This window comes from Myotis lucifugus, unplaced genomic scaffold (genome assembly GCF_000147115.1).
Source record: "Myotis lucifugus unplaced genomic scaffold, Myoluc2.0 scaffold_9, whole genome shotgun sequence".
Lineage (NCBI taxonomy): Eukaryota > Metazoa > Chordata > Mammalia > Chiroptera > Vespertilionidae > Myotis > Myotis lucifugus.
The window spans coordinates 12,269,502-12,292,238 of NW_005871057.1; the positions used below are offsets into that span (position 1 = coordinate 12,269,502).

The following is a 22,737-nucleotide window of genomic DNA, read 5'->3' on the forward strand; positions in this document are numbered from 1 at the left end:
TGGGCATCTATGCTTGTTTGATTTCTCCATAAGACTTTACTCTTTTACGCTGTAATAAACCCAAATATAATATAAGAGGTGTTCAAACTAAATACAGATATACTCCTAAGAAAGCAGAAAAGGACAGGGGTAGAGAGAGAGAGAGAAATGTCATAGAAATACAATAAGCAGGAGAGCTTTGATGGGAATAAGAACAAAAACACTACCTGTATAAAAGACAGCGGAGGCAAGTAAGTGAAACTAGAACATGAATGTACTATCAGTTGAGTTCATTATAATAATTGGCTTAGATTTGGAGAAAAGAGAAAGATGAGAATGTCTGAAGCAATACGGTCATCAAGGAGGGAATGGGTCTAGTGTTTGGAAGTAGGTAGGATAATATTAGAAAGGACAGAGAAGAAGCAGAATCATTTAGTCTATTTTTCTTCCAACTTCTCTATCAAGGAGAACTATCTTCAAACTGGAAGACGTGGAACAAATATGGTCAAGATGGAACAGAGGCTCAAGATAAATGAGGAGATAGTAAGAGAACACCTAGCTACTTTCAATGACCTCAAGCTGGAGAGAGACCAGAGAGCCACATTCCAGACGACTAAGGAACTGAGACAGATTACCCTGCTCTGGACTGCCTGTGACTGGAGGAGGGCTGGAAGTCCACAGATGAAAAATGGTGTCTCGTTCTATTAAAAAATAACAACAGCAAAAACAACCCAAGAACAAAAAATGGTAGACAATGAATTAGATATTAATTCCTGGGAATACCCTTGACTGGATTAAGAAAAACAGGTTTGTAAGACATAAAAAAGGGTGCTTACTGGAAAAGACACTGTGGAGGCAATGAGAACAAAGTCATGACACAACTTCCCTTTATTTTTTAATAAGGCCTCTTCACTAGACTCCTTTAAATTAGGATGCAGCACAGTGTATAAGAATGCATATAAAGCATTCAATAAACGGTATCATTATTACTGGTTTTCAAATTGCCTTTCACTCTTAAGAAACCTAAAGGAGGCAGATGGGAGGGCTGTGGTGAGGGACAGGAAAAACCTAGAATGTGGAGCTTGCTACCCTCACTTGCAGCAAGAACTTTTCAAACACTTTTTTGTTTGAAATGAAGATTTCACAGCTAAAGACAAAACCTAAAGAACAAAACACTGCTGTAGTTAGAACACACCAAGATATTAGCACGACATTTATTTTACAAGATCTCAAAATACTTATGTGTATGAGAGAAATATGGGCTTACTACTCTTAAGTAAAATTAAATAAATCTAAGTGGTTAAACCACAGTAAACTGCTGTCAGTTTAAAGTGAAAAAACTCTGGAGTGATCCCGAGTGGAAGAAAACTGCGATACAGCAGACACAAAAGCAGGGTGGGGAGGACTTTTAGAAAAAAAGTATCATGCTGTCCAACTAAGTGATTCTGAGTTGTCTCACTATGTATGATGGAGTTTCTTATAAGATCCTTGTAGGTGAACTACGGTTATCAAGTTTGCTGGATAGATAACTTGGGATAGCAGATACAATGGATCAAAATAAAGATCTTCATATCTAATGATGAGCTGAATATTACACAACAAACATAGTAGGTGTCAAAGTAAAATCTTTGACACCTACATAAGTACAGACTGAAGATTAAAAGCTCAATGAGTCCAAAATGTAATAAGGCTGGCAAAGAAGGCTACTACTAAAGTAGCAGAAAAAAAAAATACGCAGACGGGAAGCAAGAGTTTAATTCATTTTCTGGTCAGATGACAGGGAGAGTCTAAAACTAGAGAATAAACAGAATAAAGACAATGGGAGTGGTTCAAGATGAAGTTACCCCATGGTAATGGGGACTGATGCATTCACTAAAAGCCTTTCATGGACTATTTAACCCAGGGGTCCTCAAACTACGGCCCGCGGGCCACATGCAAATACAAATATTGTATGACCGTTTTGTTTTTTTACTTCAAAATAAGATATGTGCAGTGTGCATAGGAATTTGTTCATAGTTTTTTTTTAAACTATAGTCCGGCCCTCCAACGGTCTGAGGGACAGTGAACTGGCCCCCTGTTTAAAAAGTTTGAGGACCCCTGATTTAACCTAAAAGAAAAACTTTCCCTCCACTAATTCTACCACTTTACAGGACAATATTGGGCAATACTGTAACTTTTTTGTAGAATTTTTCATATCAAACTTCATAAAAGAAGTGTATGTTTTACACCAGTTCTTATAATTTAGTTGCCATTTTTTCAAATACCAATTCTTATAGCAAATCGCCATTCTTACTTTTCTTTTCCTTTTTCTTCTCATCTTTCTTCTCTTCCTCTTCACCTCCAGCTCCAAGTAAGGTAAAAATAATTCCAGTTTGAGAATTTATACCTACAGCAGTAACTACCATTCTTCCAGAGCCTTCCATTACATGAGTACCTACAACAGAAAACTTGTTTACTTATTTAAATAGATTTTTCCTCCTATCACCAAATTTCAAATTTTAGTAACATTGTCTTTAATATCCTTAATATTTAATAAAATGAACTCAAAGAAAACATTAAATAAAACCTAAATTCTTATGCTTAAGGTTTTAACTCTGTAATCACTCATATCTGAGTTTAACACAACTCGACCAAGTCATTTATCATTGGGCTAATTATAACATCTCAAAAAATGGCTACAACAGATCTAGAGTGAGACTCAAGCCTATAAATGCAAAGTGCTCAGCACAGTGCCTGGAATTTGTTGAAAATAAATGCTCAACTTAAAAAATTCTATCATCATCATCATCATCATCATCATCATCATCATCATCATCATCAGGGCCCTTTCCCGAGAAATGCATTGTTCAAAAAAGAAACGTGCTTATAACCAAAGGGATTCCACAGCAACAGATGCCCCATTTCCCACACAACCCCACAACCTCTACCTAACCCAGACCCTCATCCCAGTCTGCCAAGGTTACCACAGCAGCCTCGTAGGTACCTAAATCTATGTTTATAGTTCATCCCGAAATGTTTTAATCTTCCCAAAATGTGATTTTTGTCTTAAACCTATCATAGCTCAAAAACTTCTGAGGCTACACTGCCCACTGGACTAAGTGCAAGATCACCTTGAGATCAACCAAGCTTTCAAACCTTTCACCCACTACTTCAATATAACATTCCATTACAGAAAGCTAGGGAGCAGACATGGGAATACTGATTCAATTGAGACCATCCCTGACAACAATGTCCAGAGTTGGCAGACATGTTTATTCTTACTTCCTAGAAACATGCCCAAGGTTACACCACTATTAAATGGCAAGGCAAACATTCAACCCTGCTCTGTCAGAGGACAGAGGACATAATCTTCTTACAATGTAATGCTGATAAGTTTGTTTACAGTTCTTCAACTGTACCTTTTATCAATCGCTAAAAGGCTTCCTACCTCTCTAATATTTTGGAGAATTTTAAGTAGCTTTTGAAACTTAACACTTTTTTTAAACACTCAAGTCTTCTTCAGTTATCACTTATTTATTTGATCTCCTAGTTCACAGCCACTGGGAGGACAGGGTCTACAGCACCTACCACCATCTTATGTAACAAGTCAATGCTCAAAGGTTATTTGCTAAATCTATATATATAAAAGCCTAAGCGACCTTTCCACCATTTGACCAGTAGCTATGATGTGCACTGACCACCAGGGGACAAATGCTCAACACACAGGTATGGAAACATGGAACAGACTGATGAATCTCAGAGGGAAGGGAGGGAGAGGAGGGCGGGAATAAATTAATCCAAGATCTTATATGCATACCAGAGGCCCAGTGCACGGATTTGTGCACTGGTGGAGTCCCTCGGCCTGATCTGAGGGGATTGGGCTGAAACTGACAGTCTGACATCCCCTGAGGGGTCCCGGATTGCGAGAGGGCACAGGCCAGGCCGAGCGACCCCACCAGTGCACCATCCATGCATCAGGCCTCTAGTAAAATCATAAGGCATATGTGCTTACTTCAGTACTTAAGAATTTACACTTAGCTATCAATTATGGAGTAAAATATCCAATAAGAATTTTTTAGGCCTTTGATTTTCTTGCTTTAACAACCTATATTCTAAGTATTTCACTAATTATTAGTTTCTTTGCCAGTGAAAATGCAAGGAAAACAATAAATGAAATTTAGGACAGCAAAACAACATTTATTGGGCAAGCACTATGTGTAAAAGACAGTTTGTTTCTTTTAAAAATTCTGGCTTTCAGATGATGTAAATGTTTTATGTTTTGTTCTTCCTTACCACAGGTAATCATATGTTGGCAATTAATGTGCTCAAAATAAACAGTTTTTGTTCTAGCCATAGCCCCACTGCTAACTAAAAACTGCTTTTAAAGATCTAAATTTAAGAAGCCAAGAACAGCAGTGAGAGATGGCATCATGAGAATAAATTTAAAAATAAATGCATTTCATGTTTTTTAGTACATTTTTGGAATAGGGAAATAAATACAGAAAAACTTTCCCACCCGTATTGCGATAAGGGACTCTACAAAGCTATTTCAATCTTTTCCTAAGCATGGAAAATTTATAGAGTTTCCTTGGTATATTTGGTGTGTTAGGAACCTGAGTCTACATAAACTTACCAGCCATTTCTGTAAAAACAGGAAAGGACCAAAGTTCAGTTAAAGGATTTCAACCTGAAGAGTTAAGCACTAGGTAAATAAGCTAGATGTACATAAAAGTCCATGAGTAAAAATGGCAAAAGCGCAAGAGGAGACTAATTTAGTTCACCAAATACGGCCCAGTTAGTCTATGGCAGTGATGGCGAACCTTTTGAGCTCGGCGTGTCAGCATTTTGAAAAACCCTAACTTAACTCTGGTGCCGTGTCACATATATAAATTTTTTGATATCTGCAACCATAGTAAAACAAAGACTTATATTTTTGATATTTATTTTATATATTTAAATGCCATTTAACAAAGAAAAATCAACCAAAAAAATGAGTTCGCGTGTCACCTCTGACACGCGTGTCATAGGTTCGCCATCACTGGTCTGTGGAGATAATGTAGGTTACACAGCTTCCCTCTCCTTTGGAAATATTATATTTGTTTAACATTAAATACCATTTCTTAGAAGTATGGCAAAGAATAAGTAAAATAAGTATACACTGTATGTAAATACATTATCATTATATAGTCAAAATATTTCTGTCTATTTGGAATAAAACACAAGCATATCAACATAAAGAAAAACCCAAATAGAGTACAAATGTTCTTAGTATAAAATATTGAAGGCACACAAGATTTAAAAAACAAACAAAATGATGTCTATATTACAATTGAAACTTTTACCCTATTAATAATGGTGTTCATAAATGTACATACATGTAATTACTGATTTTTTTGATAGTTTATTGATTTTTAGAGAGAGAGGAAGGGAAAGGGAGTGCAACATTGATTTAAGAGCGACAGATCAATCAGCTGTCTCTTGCACACTCCTCCCCCCGCTCCCCCCAGCCCCGGGATTAAGCCTGCAACCCAGGAATGGGCCCTTGACTAGGAATAGAACTAGCAACCTCCGGGTGCATGGGATGATGCCCAACCGAGCCACACCAGGCAGGGCTAATTACTCTGATTTTTAGTGGTGTGATGTTCTGCAATATCCTTTTTTGGCACATATTTTCAAATCTTAAAAAGGTAATAATTAAACTTAGGTATGTGCCCCAAAATTGTGAATCTAACTTAACTGACTAACCCTTGCCACAGGTTTGACTTTGGTTTCAGTAAAACCATGTTCAACCAATTGAAATACAAAATTCACAGAGAATAACTGAAAAATTATAGCTGTCAAGTTTTTGAATAGTTAAATCAGTAAGAATCTCCTCACCACATATATAAAGTGTTAGCATTTCACTAACATCTGAAAATAATAAAAGACAAATGGACAACAACTTGCTTCCTCCAAACTCTAGTATAGTTCAATTACTAGAAGGCAGCTTGTTTATAATTATTCCCATCATCCCACTTCATTTCCAGTTAACCATAGGTCAAGCTATCACAGTCAGGCTGTTATAAGAATCTCTCAAGTAGACAACCACCTCCCTTTTTCAAACAGAGTACTCTCACCCATACAAATCCTTCCTTTTCCTATTCTCAGAACATGTCTTAACCATGTGCAAATGTAATCCTGCTTAGTAGATGTGGTGCTACTCCTGGACCTACTGTAGATTAATCATATAATCTTTGAGAAATAGTTTATTTTTCAGACTTTGTCCTCAGTAATTTAATGCGGGAGTGGGATTAGCTTTAAAGATTTTATCAGTTCTGAAAAACACACACAAAGCAATAACAACAGTCCTTTGTAGACCATCATAGACAATTCATTGATTTGCTTTAAACACATTCTTCAATTTTATACTTCAACAGGCCATATTTTAGTTTTATCATTAGACTAAAATTAGCTTATACTGACTCTCAAATATCTTGATTTTTTTTTGGCTCAGTTACCTCATTTGTAAAATATAGCTTTGGATTCAAAGATGTCTAATGTCTTCAACAACTTACAAAAAATAAAAATAAAAATCACTAAGAATTATAAAGATTAAGCCAGCACAAAATCTATAATCCTCGTCACATTATTGGCTTTTAGGGAAACTGTGTTTGATGACAATGGTATACAGTTGTGAGGGAGAAAAAAGTTAAAAGTTATAAAAGAAATTCATACCTGATAAAAGTAAGGGATCCTTATCTAAAGACTTTCTAACATGATCAGATTCACCAGTCAATGAGCTTTCATCAATTTTAAGATCATTGCCTTGAATAAGTATGCCATCAGCTGGAAGAAGATCACCTAAAACAAAAAACAATACTATGCTAAACTGTGAACATGATTATAATAATTGTACATCTAGTGTCAGAGCTATTCTCTCTTCTACTTACCATATTTCACTTGAGCAATATCTCCAACAATAATGTCAGCTACAGGTATCTGAATGACCTGACCACCCCTGATGACTGTGAACTTCTGTTCTTGTTCAATTCGACTCTGCAAACCCCTAAACTGTTTCTCCTTACTCCAGTCATTGAAAGCCGTCACCAGTACCACACATACTACTGACAAGAGGATTGCAGCTCCTTCAATCCAACCAGTTTCACCTTCACCTTCTTCCTCTCCAACAGAAACTTCTCCACAAACTATTTGGAAAGAAAGAAAATGCTCATCAAAAAGGATTCTGAATTGATGGCAATAGCATGTAATAAGTTAATTATGAGCTTTATATACCTAGGTAATTTTACTCATAACTCTAAACATCTCACTGAACTCAAAGCACTCTGTAATAACAAAAATGTTTACTATGTCAATGTCAAGTTCCCTGCCTCTGAAGGTTCTCAACCTCATGACAGGGAGGCACTCTAGGGCACTACTTAAGAGTAAGGACTGGAAAAATTTAAATCCCAACCTTAAGGCAAGTTACTTATTTCTGAGACGTGGCTTTTTCATCTGTCCAATTAGGATACCACCATTAGCCTAGTGTTGTGGTGAAAATTCAATGAGAGGACATCTGAAAGTAGGTAGAGCAGTGGCTGAGACATCCTGCACACTCTATCAATGGTAAATGATATAATTACATGGGGTAGGCAAGACACACATGAAAAGTATTATGTGCTACCCAAGAATATATTTACTATATTAATTTTACTGGAATATGATCAAATATTGGCTTTTATAACATGAAAAGTTAAGAAAAGTGCTACTTATTGACTCAACTATTTGAGCACCTACTCTAGGTGCCAGATACCATTTTGGGAGCTAAGGATACAGCTGTGAATAAGACATACAAGCTTCCTCTCCTCACAGAAACCATACTCATATTGGTAGGTATGAAAGAAGTATGAAGAATTCAGATAATAAAACACAAATAATTAACATCAGATATTGTAAGTGCCATGAAGAAAATAAAACTTGGTGACGTGCTTACAAATGAAGAAAGAGGGCTAATTATGCCTGGATGCACAGGAAAGGCCCCTCTGAAGTCTCCATGACATTTGAGTGAGGAGCCAAATGATAAACAAAAATTAATCACATAGCTTGAAGGGAACAGCATTCCAGGGACAGATTAAAGAAAATACAAAGGCTCTATGGAAGAAAAGAGTTCAAAAAAAGAGGGAAAAAAATCAAAAACTCAAAACTGTAGAGTCAATAATGGTGAAGAAATAATGTAACAGTGCTTCTTGGACTTTGGGCTGTAATTTATTTGTGAGTCTAAAATCAATTCAGTGGCTCGTGACCAGCATTTTGAAAAATACTGAAATAGTAAAACAGAAAAGTAGTAAAGATACGTATGGTTTCTTGAAAGCTTACTTTGGTTATTTATAAATTCTTATGAAGGCATATGCTCTTCCGTGTTCCTATATAAGTTCTTTCTTAATTGAGGGTTGAGCTGAAATCTCTGAAAGTCAATAGTTCTCTTAGGACAGGCAAACAGGAAAAAGATGATTCAGAAGAAAAGAATGAATAAACGAATGACACTAGAAATGATTAAAGCATATTCCAGAATAGTGAGCATGGACAGAAGAGGATGTTGAATAAAGATTAACCTGGGAATTATGTGGGACAGATGCAGGGAGAGAAGACAGAGGCTAGAATAAGACCAAAAGGATGATGTGAATATTCACAAAAAAATTTGCCTCATATTTCATGAATGTGTAGTGGAATTTTTCAAAGACTGCATTATATGTGCTAATACAATAAAATGAGTAAAGAAGCAGAAGAGAATCCAGTTATCTTTAATTAAGCCAGACAGTAAAGAGATAAAATAAAAAAAACCACTACTCTTTTCATGATTTCACAGCTTCATTAATAATAATTAAACATAGCAATTATAATTATTTATTAAAACAATACTTAATTATTTTAAAGTGCATTGCTAAATATTTTTTAATTTCTTAATTTTAATTCAGAATACAGTAAATATCTACAGATATAACTCACATAATCAAAGCTCTCTGGAGTCCTCAATACTTTTTGGAGCGTAAAGGGGTCCTGAGACCAAAGATTTGGAGAACCACAGTAGTATATACACTGGTGACTAAAGATTTCTTTCTGATATGGATTATAGTGCTTCTTTTTACACCAAACTGTATCAGCAAGAAATTTTGATAATTCAGATTTCTATGACTGTAGATTTGCGATTAATGGATTTCCTTTTAAGCAAAGTACTACGAGACTTAGTGTTAAAACACAACATGATAAAAGATACATGAAGTACATTAATAAATGTTAAAAAGAATAAAATACAAACACTAAACAGCTTCTCAGCATGGAGCAAATATATCTTTATATGTTTTATTAACACCTTCTAGTAGATTCTGAGTCTCTTTAAAGGGCCTTATGACACTGACAACTCTAGATCATCTTCCTAGTTGGATCTAATACTAGTATCTCCTTAAGCAAATTTGGGAAAGGGTCTGCAAATGAAGCAGTTCCAATTCCATGAAGATTTGCCTTGACCTTATTAGTAACAAAATCCAGTCCTGCTGAAAATACTTTTCTTTTTTTAAAAAAAATATTATTGATTTTTAGAGAGGAAGTAAGAGGGATAGAGAGATAGAAACATCAATGAGTGAGAAACATCATCGATTGGCTGCCTCCTGCATACTCCTACTGGGATGGAGCCCTGACTAGGAATTGAACCAGTGACCTCTTGGTTCATGGATTGACGCTCAACCACTGAGCCACACCAGCCAGGCAAAAATATTTTTCTTTAGTTTTCTTATAGTCTTGGGGAAAAAAATGTTAAAAGTAAAAAGCTTTTTTTATAATTTCTTTATTGATTAAGGTATTACATATGTGTCCTCATCCCCCCATTACCTCCCCAATACCCCCTCTCATAAAAGTTTTTAATAATCTGCTAACTCATTCAATTGTAGCATACCAATTCCCAGTACTCTATAATGACAGTTGTGTAAACTGAACACTAATGATTTTTGCTATATGTTGCTAAACATGATATGACCTTCCTTTTCAGATAAAAAGACATACATTTATACATCCTCACACCTACCAACTCAACGCACACATATATGAACACACACAGACACATCTACACAAAAACATTTTTAAAATATGACAGGATAAGTATATCAAAATGGTATGGCAATAATCTCTAAGAAGTGGGATTTTCAGTGAGTGTTACTTCCTCTAAATTTTCATATCCCTCCTAATACTCCCATCGCAAAATATGTATTATTTTATTGCATTATTTAATAAACACGTCTTTAAAATAAAAAGTTTTTGAAATAATTTGACTTAGTACTGACAAGAATATTGCCTAAATCCTTTCTTAGCTACATCAATTATTGTCAGCCACAGGCCATTTCGCCCCCTTTGGGATACTGGGCAATGTCTGGATACCTGTTTGATTTCATTCTCTTGGGAAGTGGTCTAATTAACATGGCAACAAAAAATGTTCAGTGCAAAATGTCATGTGTTGCTGCTGAGAAACCCTGATCTCAGATAAATGGTATTATTCTGTGACCAACTTTCTTCAAAGGAAAAAAAAAAGTTTTCACAGGAGCTGTAAGCATACCTTTGAAGAAATTACTTTAAATGATTACCTAAGTCAACTTTTAGAGTTAGCAAATACACATTCAAGTCTTCATAACTTGAAAGGCACAAGAATGAAACTTTCACAAATAAAAAATATTTTGGTGAATCACTTTTCAGATATATAAAATACTATTGGTTCACTTTATAGCTATTTAAATATACTGCCAAAACCCAAGCTAGATTTGCTAGCAGGTGTAGAATATACTGTCAGAAATACCCATTTTAAAATACATGTTTTAAATGGAGAAGAAATTTAAAAGAGAAATGAAGGCCATAGAAAGGTGGGAGAAAAACAAAACCATTTGTAGCTACAAGTTAAGGTAGATCTACCATTCCAGTGTATTTTTCACTCGTCAGGATACTTTGTAGTATAAACATTTCTTGAATGGCAAGGAAATTACCCAAATTATGAACATAACAACACATTTTAAGAACTTCAAAAGTAGTGGATTGGGGAAGAGAACAGAATTTTGCATTCATAATGATTTCCCAGGAGATTTTAAAAAATCCAAATAAAAAATTATTTTACAATAGTGCTCTAAAAAACTTGAAAACAGTGATGGTACAGGCCATATCATATATTTAACCTGTCTCACTGTAAAATGGAGGTGACGCTACTATGTCATAGGGTTGTGAAAATTATCTGAGGTAATATATTTCAAGAACTACTAAAGGCACTGGGCACTGTTAGAATGGTGTCTGGTACATAGCAAACAGTCAATAAATGCTGGTCTGCTATTATTATTATGTATTAGGTAAGCTAATGAGCTTAAATTAGCATCACATATCAAACTCTTTTTTTTCCACCCCAATTTACTTACGTGCATTGTTCCCTTCTGGAGGTCGATAAAAAGAAAGGCCCAGTGATACTATGGCTGCAATTTCTAATATAATTAAAGTGACATCTTGTAATGCTTCCCATACTAACTGAAGAAAGGTTTTTGGCTTTTTAGGAGGTATAAAGTTCTTTCCAAACACTGTTTCTCTTCTTTCTATATCTACAGGGTTTCCACTTAAACCTAATAAAAAGAAACAAGATTTCAGTGAACAGTTTTACTATTTACAAATGAAAATATTTTATTAAAAACAGTCATTCTTTACACTTTAGATTCTGATTCATAAGGCTCTATCAGAAAGGTTTATTTTTGTGCATTAGTCATGTTCAGAATTTAAATGCAAACATGTGCAGTGCTTTAAAATTACATTTTAAGTAAGATAACTCAAAATTAACAATTTTCACTTTTCCAAACTGCTTATTTTTATACTATTTTATTCCACCTTGTAGACTGCTAGAGACCAGAACTGATATGACACTGATCATTTTTATATTGGAATTAAACATTTCCGTGATCTTTACTGATGATGTTTTCCCTCCCCAAATAGAGAACTATACAAAGATATTTATTTTGCTTTACTTATTGCATCTTGGTTAACTCAATCAGTGAACACCTTTGATTTTCATTTATATTTACTGAAGAACAATGAAAAGCCAATCTATCACAAGCTCTAGCACTTCTCTTACCAAAATGTCTGTTACACTTGGATTGGTAAAAGATTTGCAAGTCCCAAAAAACAGGAGACTTAGAATGACCTTTATTTCAAGTTTTACTTAGGGTTTATTTCCAATTGAAGAAATATTGACTGAGTGCACTTACTGTCACTGTAAGGAACATAGTATTATGCCTAGTGTGTGGAATTAGAAAGTTATGAGGGATAGATTAAGAGAGAGTTGGGTGAACATCAATTTTTCATCCTATCAAACAAGTCCTCCTCTGATTTAACCTGTTGATCCTGTCAAACCTAAATATATCCAAATTTGCTCATGCAAAGTATGTACACACATTACTGTGAGGGTATGAATACACAGCAGTTTTCCTTAGTCGGTTTAAGAATATCAAAGAAGGGGGCAGAGATACCAGGGTGATATGACTTTTAATTTATCACCACAAATTTAAATTTGTAATTAATTTCAACTGTTTTGGGGAGGGGGGCAAGAACACATTCTAAGAGAACATGAAAGGAGGAGGACAGGAAAACAGATTACTAGAAGGCTCTGGGTTTTAAGTGGTTTAGCTTTTAATCTCAATGCAGAGGCAGGTGGAAAGTACAAGAGAGAGAACAAAGCAAGTATATTGTTAGAATACACAATGAGAAATAAACATATAGATTTTAAAGTGATTATTTACTTTGTTAAAGGTACCAAAACTATGCCGGAGCATGTTTTCACTAGCAGCTCTAACAAAGTTAGTCCATGCTGGGCAGCTCAGAAAGCATGTTAGATTTCTGATGACAAAAGTCATCAACGGAAAGCTTCCACACAGCTCTAGGCTTTGAGGCAGCGTCAGTGGAAAGAAAGGCAGTGAAGGATTGCAGCAATTGTTATTAGGTGGAAAGGCATTATGAGAAGAAACTTGCAAATTATAATTCAGAATCCACACTGTTTCTTCAGACTAGAGCAGTGATGCCCAATCACACCTGGCTGCATACTGTTAACAATGATCCCTGGTTCATTGGATGACAGGAAAAATCAATGCAGTAAGGTTTTCCACAAAAGTTTTTTTTTGTTTGTTTTAAAGAAATATACTTTGAGATGCTGTTCTGAGATTATGTGCTTGCTGCTTTTCAGATTAATGTCCTTTTTTTTTAATGAAAGATTATTAGATAGTGGGTAAGTATGCTTTATATATCAATGCCCTTACTAGCACAAAAAAAATAAAAGACTGCTATTTCTCCTCCTGTTAGTCTTCAACGTTTTCTAAAAAATTTGTTTGAAGATATTGCAATGTTCTACCAGTTTAGCTCACACTTAACAGAGCTCACCATTAATTACATATACAACACAGGTAGTTTTAAGTAACACCACTGTAACTATAAAAATAATTCATCAAAAATTTACATTGGTTATAACAAGGGGCAATATTTTATGTTAATGCTGAAAAGAACAACCATAGAGCGAAAGACAGCTTAAAAATTTGCCCTAGAGGGAATCTGCCCTAAAGCAGCTGGTCTTCAAGGTTATTATAATTCTTCTATCACCACTCATACAAGCACAGACCTGGGCCACTACACCAATCAAGCGGTCTGGTTCAGGAATTAGAAGACCTACGTTCCAGTCCATCTACTGAAATCCTGTGCAAGTCACTTAACTTCCTTGGGGGTGGAGAGAGGGCATTCGCATTTGTTAGTATAACGTAAGGTTATTTTGAAGAACCAAAGGAAAAGGTACGCAGTATATGTATCATAAATGATCGGGTAACAGAGTTAAGAAAAGGGGAAGTTACAACATGAACACTACACATTTATTCTAAGTGCAATGAAAATCACAAGAGCAGAAGAAAAAGGCCAGTTGAGAGGCTGTTGGGTACAAAGTAAGAGATGATGGTGCACCTGGGTTTTAGAGGTGGGGCAAACTGACTAGATCTGCCAGGTGTCTTGCAAGAAGATCAGATAAAATTTGCTGAAGGACAGGGTATGGATGAGAGAAAGAATAAAGATGTCATCTAGATTTATTTTGGGGGTGGTCCACGCATTTAGGTGGATAGATGGTAGAGACATTTACCAAGAAAGAGCAGGCTTGGGAAATTGCAGAATTGGGTGGAAATAGGGAGGCAGGAGTTAATGGTTCTGTTTTACAGGTTTACACATGAGATGCCCATTAAACACACAAGCGAAGAAGTCTAGAAGACAGCTGGCTATCTGTATTCGGAACTCAGGGAGAGATATGAGTCAAAGTCATCAATATACAGATGATTCTGGGGCCACGGGCCCAATAAGAGCTTCTGGAAAGCTAGACAAAGTAGACAAGAAGAGAGCAGGGCTGAGGCAAGAACCTTTGAACAATGCAACATTTGGTGATCAGATAGGGAAAGAGAAGCTAAAAACAACTAAGAAGAAAGAGAAGGGTGGGGAAGGGTATATGACTCATAAACAGGTTCATGCAATAGCAGGAAAGTCTAGGAAAGAAGAGTTTTTTTAAAAGTAGAAGATAATATAGCTGACTGTATCAATGGTGTTACAAAGGTTGAGTAAGATGAAGGTAGAGAACAGATAACTGGCTTTCACTAGACAGAGAGACTGGTGACTTTGATAAGGAATATTCCAGTGGAGTGGTATGTAAAGAAAGTCTGATAAGAAAGAACTGAACAGAGGATGAAAATGAGTAAGTGGAAACAATGAGTATCGATAACTTTTTTCCAGGAGTATGATGCAATGGGGAGAAATAAAGCAGTGAAGGTGAATTAAACTGGGTAAATACAACCCCATTTTGCTTTTTAAAAGATGAGTGATAGATATTAAGGCAAGTTATTTACCATGGAAATAATAACGTAGAGACACTGATGATACAGGAGACACAGACTAGTGCTCAAGTAAAGCCTTTAAAGAAGCAAGAGGGAACAGGATCCAGGGCATGGGTGTTAGTCTAGTATAGGTGCAGGAAGAGGCTGCCACTGTGAGGAGAGAGAAAGCAAACTTTGTGGGGAAGAGATTTAGCTAAGCTGGTGGAACTGGTAATGAGACCTACCTGGTCTGAGTTATATAACTAGAGTAGATATAATATAAAATCGTTTAGGACCACTTATGAATAAACATAGTGAGAAATCCTCTGCCTAGTCCTGTTGGCTCAGTTGATTGTGGTGTTAGTGGCAATGAGGCCAAGGGCAGGCATTGCATTGATCTCCTTATGGCCCAGTTCGCTTCACAAACAAATAACAACATCAAAAGCAGCCTCAGAATTACATGCTTTTCGGTTCTGGATTCACCATGTGGGAAGTATAAATAAAAAGCCTGTATGTATTCTATAAATAGATAATGGCTTAAGAATATTGTTATATATTTGAAAAGGACATAATATGGAATAAAATGCAAATTGTATCAACAGGGTAATGTTTTACAAGAAAATGTAGCATCCCAACTGCTGGGACTAATAAAAACATGTCTCAATTTGGGAAATGAAGAGGGGAGACTACTGGAATGTAGTAAGCAGGGAGGCTGAACTGAAAATCATGGCTAATACACAGTACACACTATAGTCTTATCAAATTCTGTACTTGAAATTAGGTCCTATTTGTATGTGTGCACGTGTCTGTGTGTGGTGTGACAGTGATGGTGGCAGCGGCTGCTCTGACTTCTCTAAGTGAGGGCCACAGGAAAACATACAGACCTAGAGAGCATGCAACAATATTTTTTAATGTTCCTTCTTCTTGGGAAACAGACTATTACTCCTATCTTATCACCAATTTCAAAAGACAAGGAGACCAACCCCACTCAAAATTTCAGAATTACTGGTCTAATGTCAAACTTACACATCTGTTCCCAAATGCCGACCTACTGCAAGCCAGGCACTGTGATAGGCACTAAGCACAGGGAAATGAGTCCCACAGGACGTCTTTCTCGAGCACCTGCCCTCAAGAAACTCAGTTTTGTAGGGCAGACTGACGAGCAACCAGTTAATCACAACTCAGTGTGTTGAATGTTAGGATGGAAGTGCTGAGCATGTTTTAGGAGCACACAAAGGGAACTGGAATCCAAAATTTAGGAGGTGGGGGTGAGTAAGGGAATTCCAAGATACCTAACTTGAAATCTTAAGAATAGTTTAGAGATAAGCAGTTGTAGGAAGGATGAGGTAAAGTGTTGTAGGTGAAGAGATTAGTACAGTAATAATATGTATGAGACCCAGAAACAAGAGTGACCTTGGCACAACAGTAGTTAAGAAAACTGAAGACTTCGCTATGCCCAAACACCGAGCAGAGAAGACAGAGTTGGAAAGAAGAGGTAAGGTTAGAGAGGTAAGTAGGAGTAGATCCCACAGAGGTTTGCTAAAGGAAGTGAGAAGTTTGAATTTCATCCTAAGGGCAATGTGAAACCACGGCCAGCTGTAAGCAGGGAAGTGAAAGGCGGCATGAAGGAGACAGAAAAGACACCAGTTAATATGCTGTTACCTGAGTCACCAAAAGAGAAGACAGTGGCCTCAAACAGGGTAGTGGGGATGCAGAGAAGCAGACACCCTTGAGTGAAGACGTTAGGACTTAGAATTTTCAAGTCTTGTTGACAGAAGTAAGAGTGGGTGAAAGATTCCTGTCAAGGTCAAGGGGCCACCTCACAAGATGGATAACAGCTTCACTGGAAAGGGGAAAAAGAAAAGGATGCTTTCAGAAGGGAAAGGTTGAGAAAGTAAAGATTTCTAAAATGAATCAAGCTTTCAGCCTCGAAGCTCGGGTGAAAAACTTAGATGGTGGCTACAGATGTGGGAATCAACAGCAGATGACATGTGAAGTCTTAGGAGTGGATGACATCACCCAGGGAGAGGGTGTAGGTGAAGAGAAATGTGTGTAGATGAACAGAACCCAAGGCCCTGTCGACATCTAAAGAAAAGCATAGGAGCTGATGAGACTTGGCCAGATAGGAAGAAAGAAAACCCTAAGAATATAATGCTATGAAAGCCAGAACAGAATATTTTGAGAAGGAAATCAGTCCATTATACTTAGAAAACAAAATTTTAAAAAACCCCTAAAACTATGTTGTTTCAGACTCTTCAGGTACAACTTTATAAAATAATATGTATGCTACAAAGTTAGAGGAGTAGTCAGTGTTATAACTATCTTCAAGAGATTCATAAGCAATGAAAACTAGTGACCAGAGCAGGTATTAAATGTATAATTCTCTATTTCTATTACAGCAGCAATAAATTTCTAGGACAAGGTCATGCAGAATCATCAACATAAAAACCTTGTTAGTAACTCTATACACATATGAAAGCACCATGGCTGACATACCAGAGCCATGCAAATACTTGCTGAATGCCTGCAAGGCTGTGCCAATCTGTATAACCAAGTACAGACATCAGAGCATTCTTGTAGCAGCCAATAGGTCAATAATGACTTATTCTGGGCAAAGGGATGATTTTTTTGAGAGTTCCAATAGATTTTCACGTGTGAATGTTAGTTTTATTGTATTACAACATGAAGATGTGGTCAAACACCGATACTAACAGCCTAACTTCTATGAATGCAAATATAAACCACCATTTGAAACATTATGGAAACATTAGTCAGCAAAGGACAACTGCTGTTGACACTACTCTGCTTCCTACCACAACCTCTGTTTCTTTCTACCACTGTTTCCTTTTCTTATTTCCTTTGCTTTTTTTCTCTTCTACCTAATTTTAGCAGTTACCATTTTAAAAGCTTAGTGTCTCATTTGCTTTTTTGCTCTTCACAAATCCATGAAGCCATGCCTCTTACAGAATTCCACTCAGTACCTGTCTTGAATTTTTATAAATTCATTTTTACCCTTTGTTTATTGCAGTACAACTGAATGATACCAGGGCCAGAGATATGCATTCTAGAAATCTTATCATTGGAGAATCTAGTCTATCATTCAATATAAAATATAATATGGATAACAGGAACACATTAAAATGGAAAAGATACCAAAAGCTAGTGTAAAATTAAAAGGATCAAGAAATATGATTTAGAATAGGAATAAGAAAGTAATGTCAGAAAACAATAAGGAGACAAAACAAAAACTGCAATGGTAACTTCATGCATTTAGGATGTTATTAACAAGTTATTTTGGCATAAAACTACACCCTTGGATTCTGAGGACAAAATAGGTGCTTACTCTCATAGAAAAAACTAAAAATATGAAGTTACAAGTCTCAATTCCCGTGAACCTTGAAATGTATAGTTCTAATTCTTTTAAGAGTAAAGATGGCTAATCAGAACCACTGGGAAGTTTTTAATTTGAAAATCACATCTGGCTCAAAACACTTCCTATTGTTCAGGACGCATTCAGTAGGCTTCAAATCAAATCAAGCTAAAGGACTACTCTCCTAGAAAACAAGCAACAAATAGCATGCCAAATGACAGAGCACACAAATACAACTTCCTGAATAGGGCGTCTGTATTTTAAAGACTGATTGATAAACAGAAACTTAAATCAATTTTTTTTCCATCATGTAATTCCTGCCGTCAGAAAGTACTTGCTGAGCCCGGACAGTGTAGCTCAGTGGTTGAGCATCGACCCATGAACCAGGAGGTCATCGTTTGATTCCTGGTTAGGGCACATGCCCGGGTTGTGGGCTTGATCCCTAGTAGGGGGAGTGAAGGAGGCAGCTGATCAATGATTCTCTCTCATCATTGATGTTTCTATCTCTCCTTTCCTCTCTCTGAAATCAATAAAATCATATTTAAAAAATAAGAAAAAGAAGATACTTGTTGAGAGGAAAGAACACAGGTACCTCTTTCTCAATATTCTTAACTCTTTTGTAAGGTGTATGAGCTGAACTTTTATAACAGGAAGTACACCAGAATAGTTAAAGCATGCTCCCTGTAGCTTGAATCCCTGCTCTGGTCGTATGAAATGTGAGACTTTAGATAAAGTCATGTAACCTTTTGGTGTTATGGGTTCTTTGGCTGAAAAAATGAGTTAATATTTGTAAGTGCTAACAACCAATCTGGCACAAAAAGCGTTATGTGTTATATGTCATTTTTGTTATGGTTTTTAAGGAATGTCTTAAGTTGCTCTTCCAGACTTTCTAGCAATCTAATATTGACAACCTCAATATATCTGATTTTCCTTCTCCACTCATTTTTCTCTAAAGTACATATCACTATCACACTGCAATTTCATTTAGTTGTCTTGTGATTTTGTCTCCCCCATGCAAAAATAAGATGGGAATTTTTGTTTTATTAATGAATGTGTGCTCAGAGCCTAAAAAAAGTACCTGCCACATAACATACCTGATAAATACAATATTCCAGCAATTCTGAGATGCACATATTCTTACAATTTATTAACACCTCTGAAATTAGGATGTAATTTAATTATACTCTTAAATTATCTTACAATTAAAACTGCCAACACTAAATTTTTTTAGAGATATATAAAATATATGACAATTAACAAGCTAGATTTGATGAAAGAATGTGTCAAGAAACAAATGAATGAAAGAACTAAAGGGAAAGGTAAACTTTAGTTTTACCTAATCAAAATTCATGTACTTCGAAAAATTGTTTTATTTTTTTCTAGTACCGGTGTCTAGACCATTTCCTTGGATAGATAAACTTCTAGCAGATTATCCCTAATGATTCATTTATTATCATTTGCTTAGTTGATCAGTGATGAAATGTTCATTAGCTTTCTGAGTGAAATATTTCCAAATTAAACTAAAACTATTACTCTGGAAATAATACTCTTGTCAAGACTGCTGCTGTTCTAATTCTTACAAATGTAAATACAAATGTTATGCATAAAATGGCCTTTTTCACATTCTCTAAACAATATTTAAATGGACAAACTATATATAAACAGTGAAGACAACAGTTCATACAAACTTTAACAAATATTAAATTCACAATACTAGGAAGATGAGCAAGAATTTTCTAAGAATGAAAGAAGAAAAAATATTGCACACATTTATTTAAGAGCATAAAGCAGGAACAATGCACACGAAATTTTGAGGGTTAAGTGGCAATATCCAGAGATTATTTGCAGCTTCCAAAATGTTGTCAAAGGGGTACTAAACCACCCCCTCCCCAAATTTAAAAAATGTACTAGATGCAACATTTTCAGTTAACTTAATAAACTTCACTAATTACATCAAAATCGATGTAAGGAGCACTGCAAAAAATAACAGCACAAAAGAAACTCCAGTGCAAACTAATGAAAATCATGTCTGAGAACACATCATGGAAGAGTAGTTAGTTATTAGAAGATAGGATTTTAATTAATAGCAGAGGAATACAGACATGCTTGGGGGGAAAGCAGTTAAATACAGATTTGAAACTGATTTTCGATTATCATTTTTATGAACATATATTGAGGGCTTTTTAAAACTGTTAATGCCTCCCATCAATTTGGTGATTATGAAACATCCAACAATTAGGTTTTAGATTAAATGTAATTAAAGTATATATGGTTGACTTAATGAATAAAAACAGTGTATTAATGTGCAAATCTCTAAGGTGATCTAAAGTTAGCTAACATTTCAAAATAGATTTGCATAATGAATTCCAAATTTTGTCAAATTACTATCTGTTAATATCTATGGTTCTGTTCCTGATGCTCTGAATTTATATGAACAACAAGAATCCCAGCTACCTTAAGATGCTACAGTATACTGAAGGGATAACTAAGAAGAGTTCATGTTTCTAGTGGTTCTGTCTTGAGGATAAGATCCAGAAAATCTGGAAGTTAACTGGTCTTGCAGAAAAAAGAACATACTCCAAGTGATGCAGAAAGTCCTTTTAGGATATGTGTGAATACTGATACTGTCTTCCTCAAGATTATGCTACCTCAGAGAAATCAAAGTAACTACCCACCACTGAAACAATGAGCAATTCACATAAATTATATAAACATTAAAAAAAATTTTTAATATTATTTAAAAGTCTTTAACAATTTTAGAAAAAACTTTTTGCTATTAATTTAAATTTTATCACAAGTAGTAGCATGGCATAAGATTTTTTAGGAAGAAAACATTAAGAAAAAGACTTCTGCATAATTTCTCTAGAATTGGCTTTGCAATAAAATATATACTAATATACTTTAAGTTTAAGCACTAATAATTTCCCACCCTTACTAAAATATAGTCACCACCAAACATTCATCTTCATGTATTCTCCCCCATCTTTTGAAACTTGAAACTACCTGACATTAATTTTATGTTCAACATGATCAATGTATAGAAAGCCATCCTCCTCAAACCATTTCAAAGACCATAATGTAAAGAAATCATAATGAATTTTCCTTTTTTGATTTCCCTAAAGAAACTTACTATAAGTCAAAATTAATGAAACCAAAGGCTTCTGTGAGCACAGAGAAATGAAACATATTTCCAAGACTGTTTAATATTTTTAATCAAAGGAAACGCCTGCCCTGTCAAAAATTACCATGTACTCTCCATTTGCTTTAATACCATCTGAATTAATTATTCAAGTTTAGGTTAAAAACAAACCCAGTCAGGTATTAGCAGTGACAATTACTTTAGTTCATCTGGCAAAATGAGAATAGTGAGCAGGGCTTATTTCCACTGAATGCACTGAGGGTTTACCGAGCCTGGTTCCATATATTTGCTCAAGGAGAAAGACAATCTAGCTGTCATACACAAGCAGCAATAGTATGTACAACAGTACAAAATATTTCCTCCAGTCAACCAAAAATATATTAAGTGATTTACAACATTATTTCTTGATTTAAAATTATTTAAATGCACCAATCTAACAGTTAACCTACCTTTAATGTCACTGAAATTATGGTATAAGCATTACAAAAGCCAAGACAATATAAACATGTTCATTTATGAGCCAAGTAAACAGTACTCTCCAGACAAAGAACTAAAATCAAATGCAATAAAACTCACCTTCATTGGGAGATGTTTTCAACCTGGTGCAAATTCCATAGACATCTCCATAGCTTTCCTGTATTTTTCGTAAAGCATCGGTAGACCTGAGATCCATGAGAACCCGCAGTTCTGCGAGCGTAATTCCAAAGTCTCCATCATGATTAGCTTCCTTTAAAGAGTTTTTAACTCCACTATATAAAACAGAGTTGTTTGCCATGTCGCCCATTACAAGTATAATTTTTTAGAAGGAAAATGTTTCCCAAAAGATTTTTAATTTTCACTTGATATATTTCCAAGATGGAAATCTTTTAAATATGAAAATCGTTCTTAAACCAAACACTCATTGTATGACTTTGTAAAGCAGCATCAGCATTTCCCAGAGAAGTATCTTGACCTTTGGCCCATGACTGGTTTCTTCACATCAATCATGAGATGCACACATCTGTAAGAAGAAAATACAAGTTACTAAAATCCATTTCAGAATATTGTGCATGTAAGCAAATGTCATCAGGTAAGCTAATCAAAAGTCTATCATTTAATTACTAGAGGCCCAGTGCATGAAATTCGTGTGTGTGTGTGTGGGGGGGTCTTCTCAGCCTAGCCTCCACCCTCTCCAATCTGGGACCCCTCGGGGAAATCCCTCTCACAATCCTGGACCGCTGGCTCCTAACCGCTCACCTGCCTGCCTTCCTGGTTGCCCGTAACTGCACCCCCCCCGCCCCCCCCCCCCGGGCTAGAGAGATTAGGGAAGGTACTAGACAGCCGAGGCAGTTTTGGGAGGATATCCATCAGTGGCTGTTACAGTCCCCCCATTGGTAAGTCCTGGAATGAAGGTT

General features: G+C 35.8%; 1 protein-coding gene across 4 annotated transcripts in view; it reads right to left on the reverse strand.

Annotated features, from left to right (window-relative positions):
- The window catches only part of ATP2B1 (ATPase plasma membrane Ca2+ transporting 1), a 134,212-nt gene that overhangs the window by 41,324 nt on the left and 70,151 nt on the right, over nucleotides 1-22,737 (reverse strand). For all 4 annotated transcript variants that reach the window (XM_006084009.3, XM_023749793.1, XM_006084010.3 and 1 more), the window contains exons 2-6: nucleotides 21,920-22,343; nucleotides 11,379-11,576; nucleotides 6,888-7,142; nucleotides 6,673-6,798; nucleotides 2,273-2,413 (exon numbers count right to left, since the gene is read on the reverse strand). In XM_006084009.3, coding sequence (XP_006084071.1) covers nucleotides 2,273-2,413; nucleotides 6,673-6,798; nucleotides 6,888-7,142; nucleotides 11,379-11,576; nucleotides 21,920-22,127 — 928 coding nt within the window. In that variant the 5' untranslated portion in view covers nucleotides 22,128-22,343. The remainder of the gene's footprint in view (nucleotides 1-2,272; nucleotides 2,414-6,672; nucleotides 6,799-6,887; nucleotides 7,143-11,378; nucleotides 11,577-21,919; nucleotides 22,344-22,737) is intronic.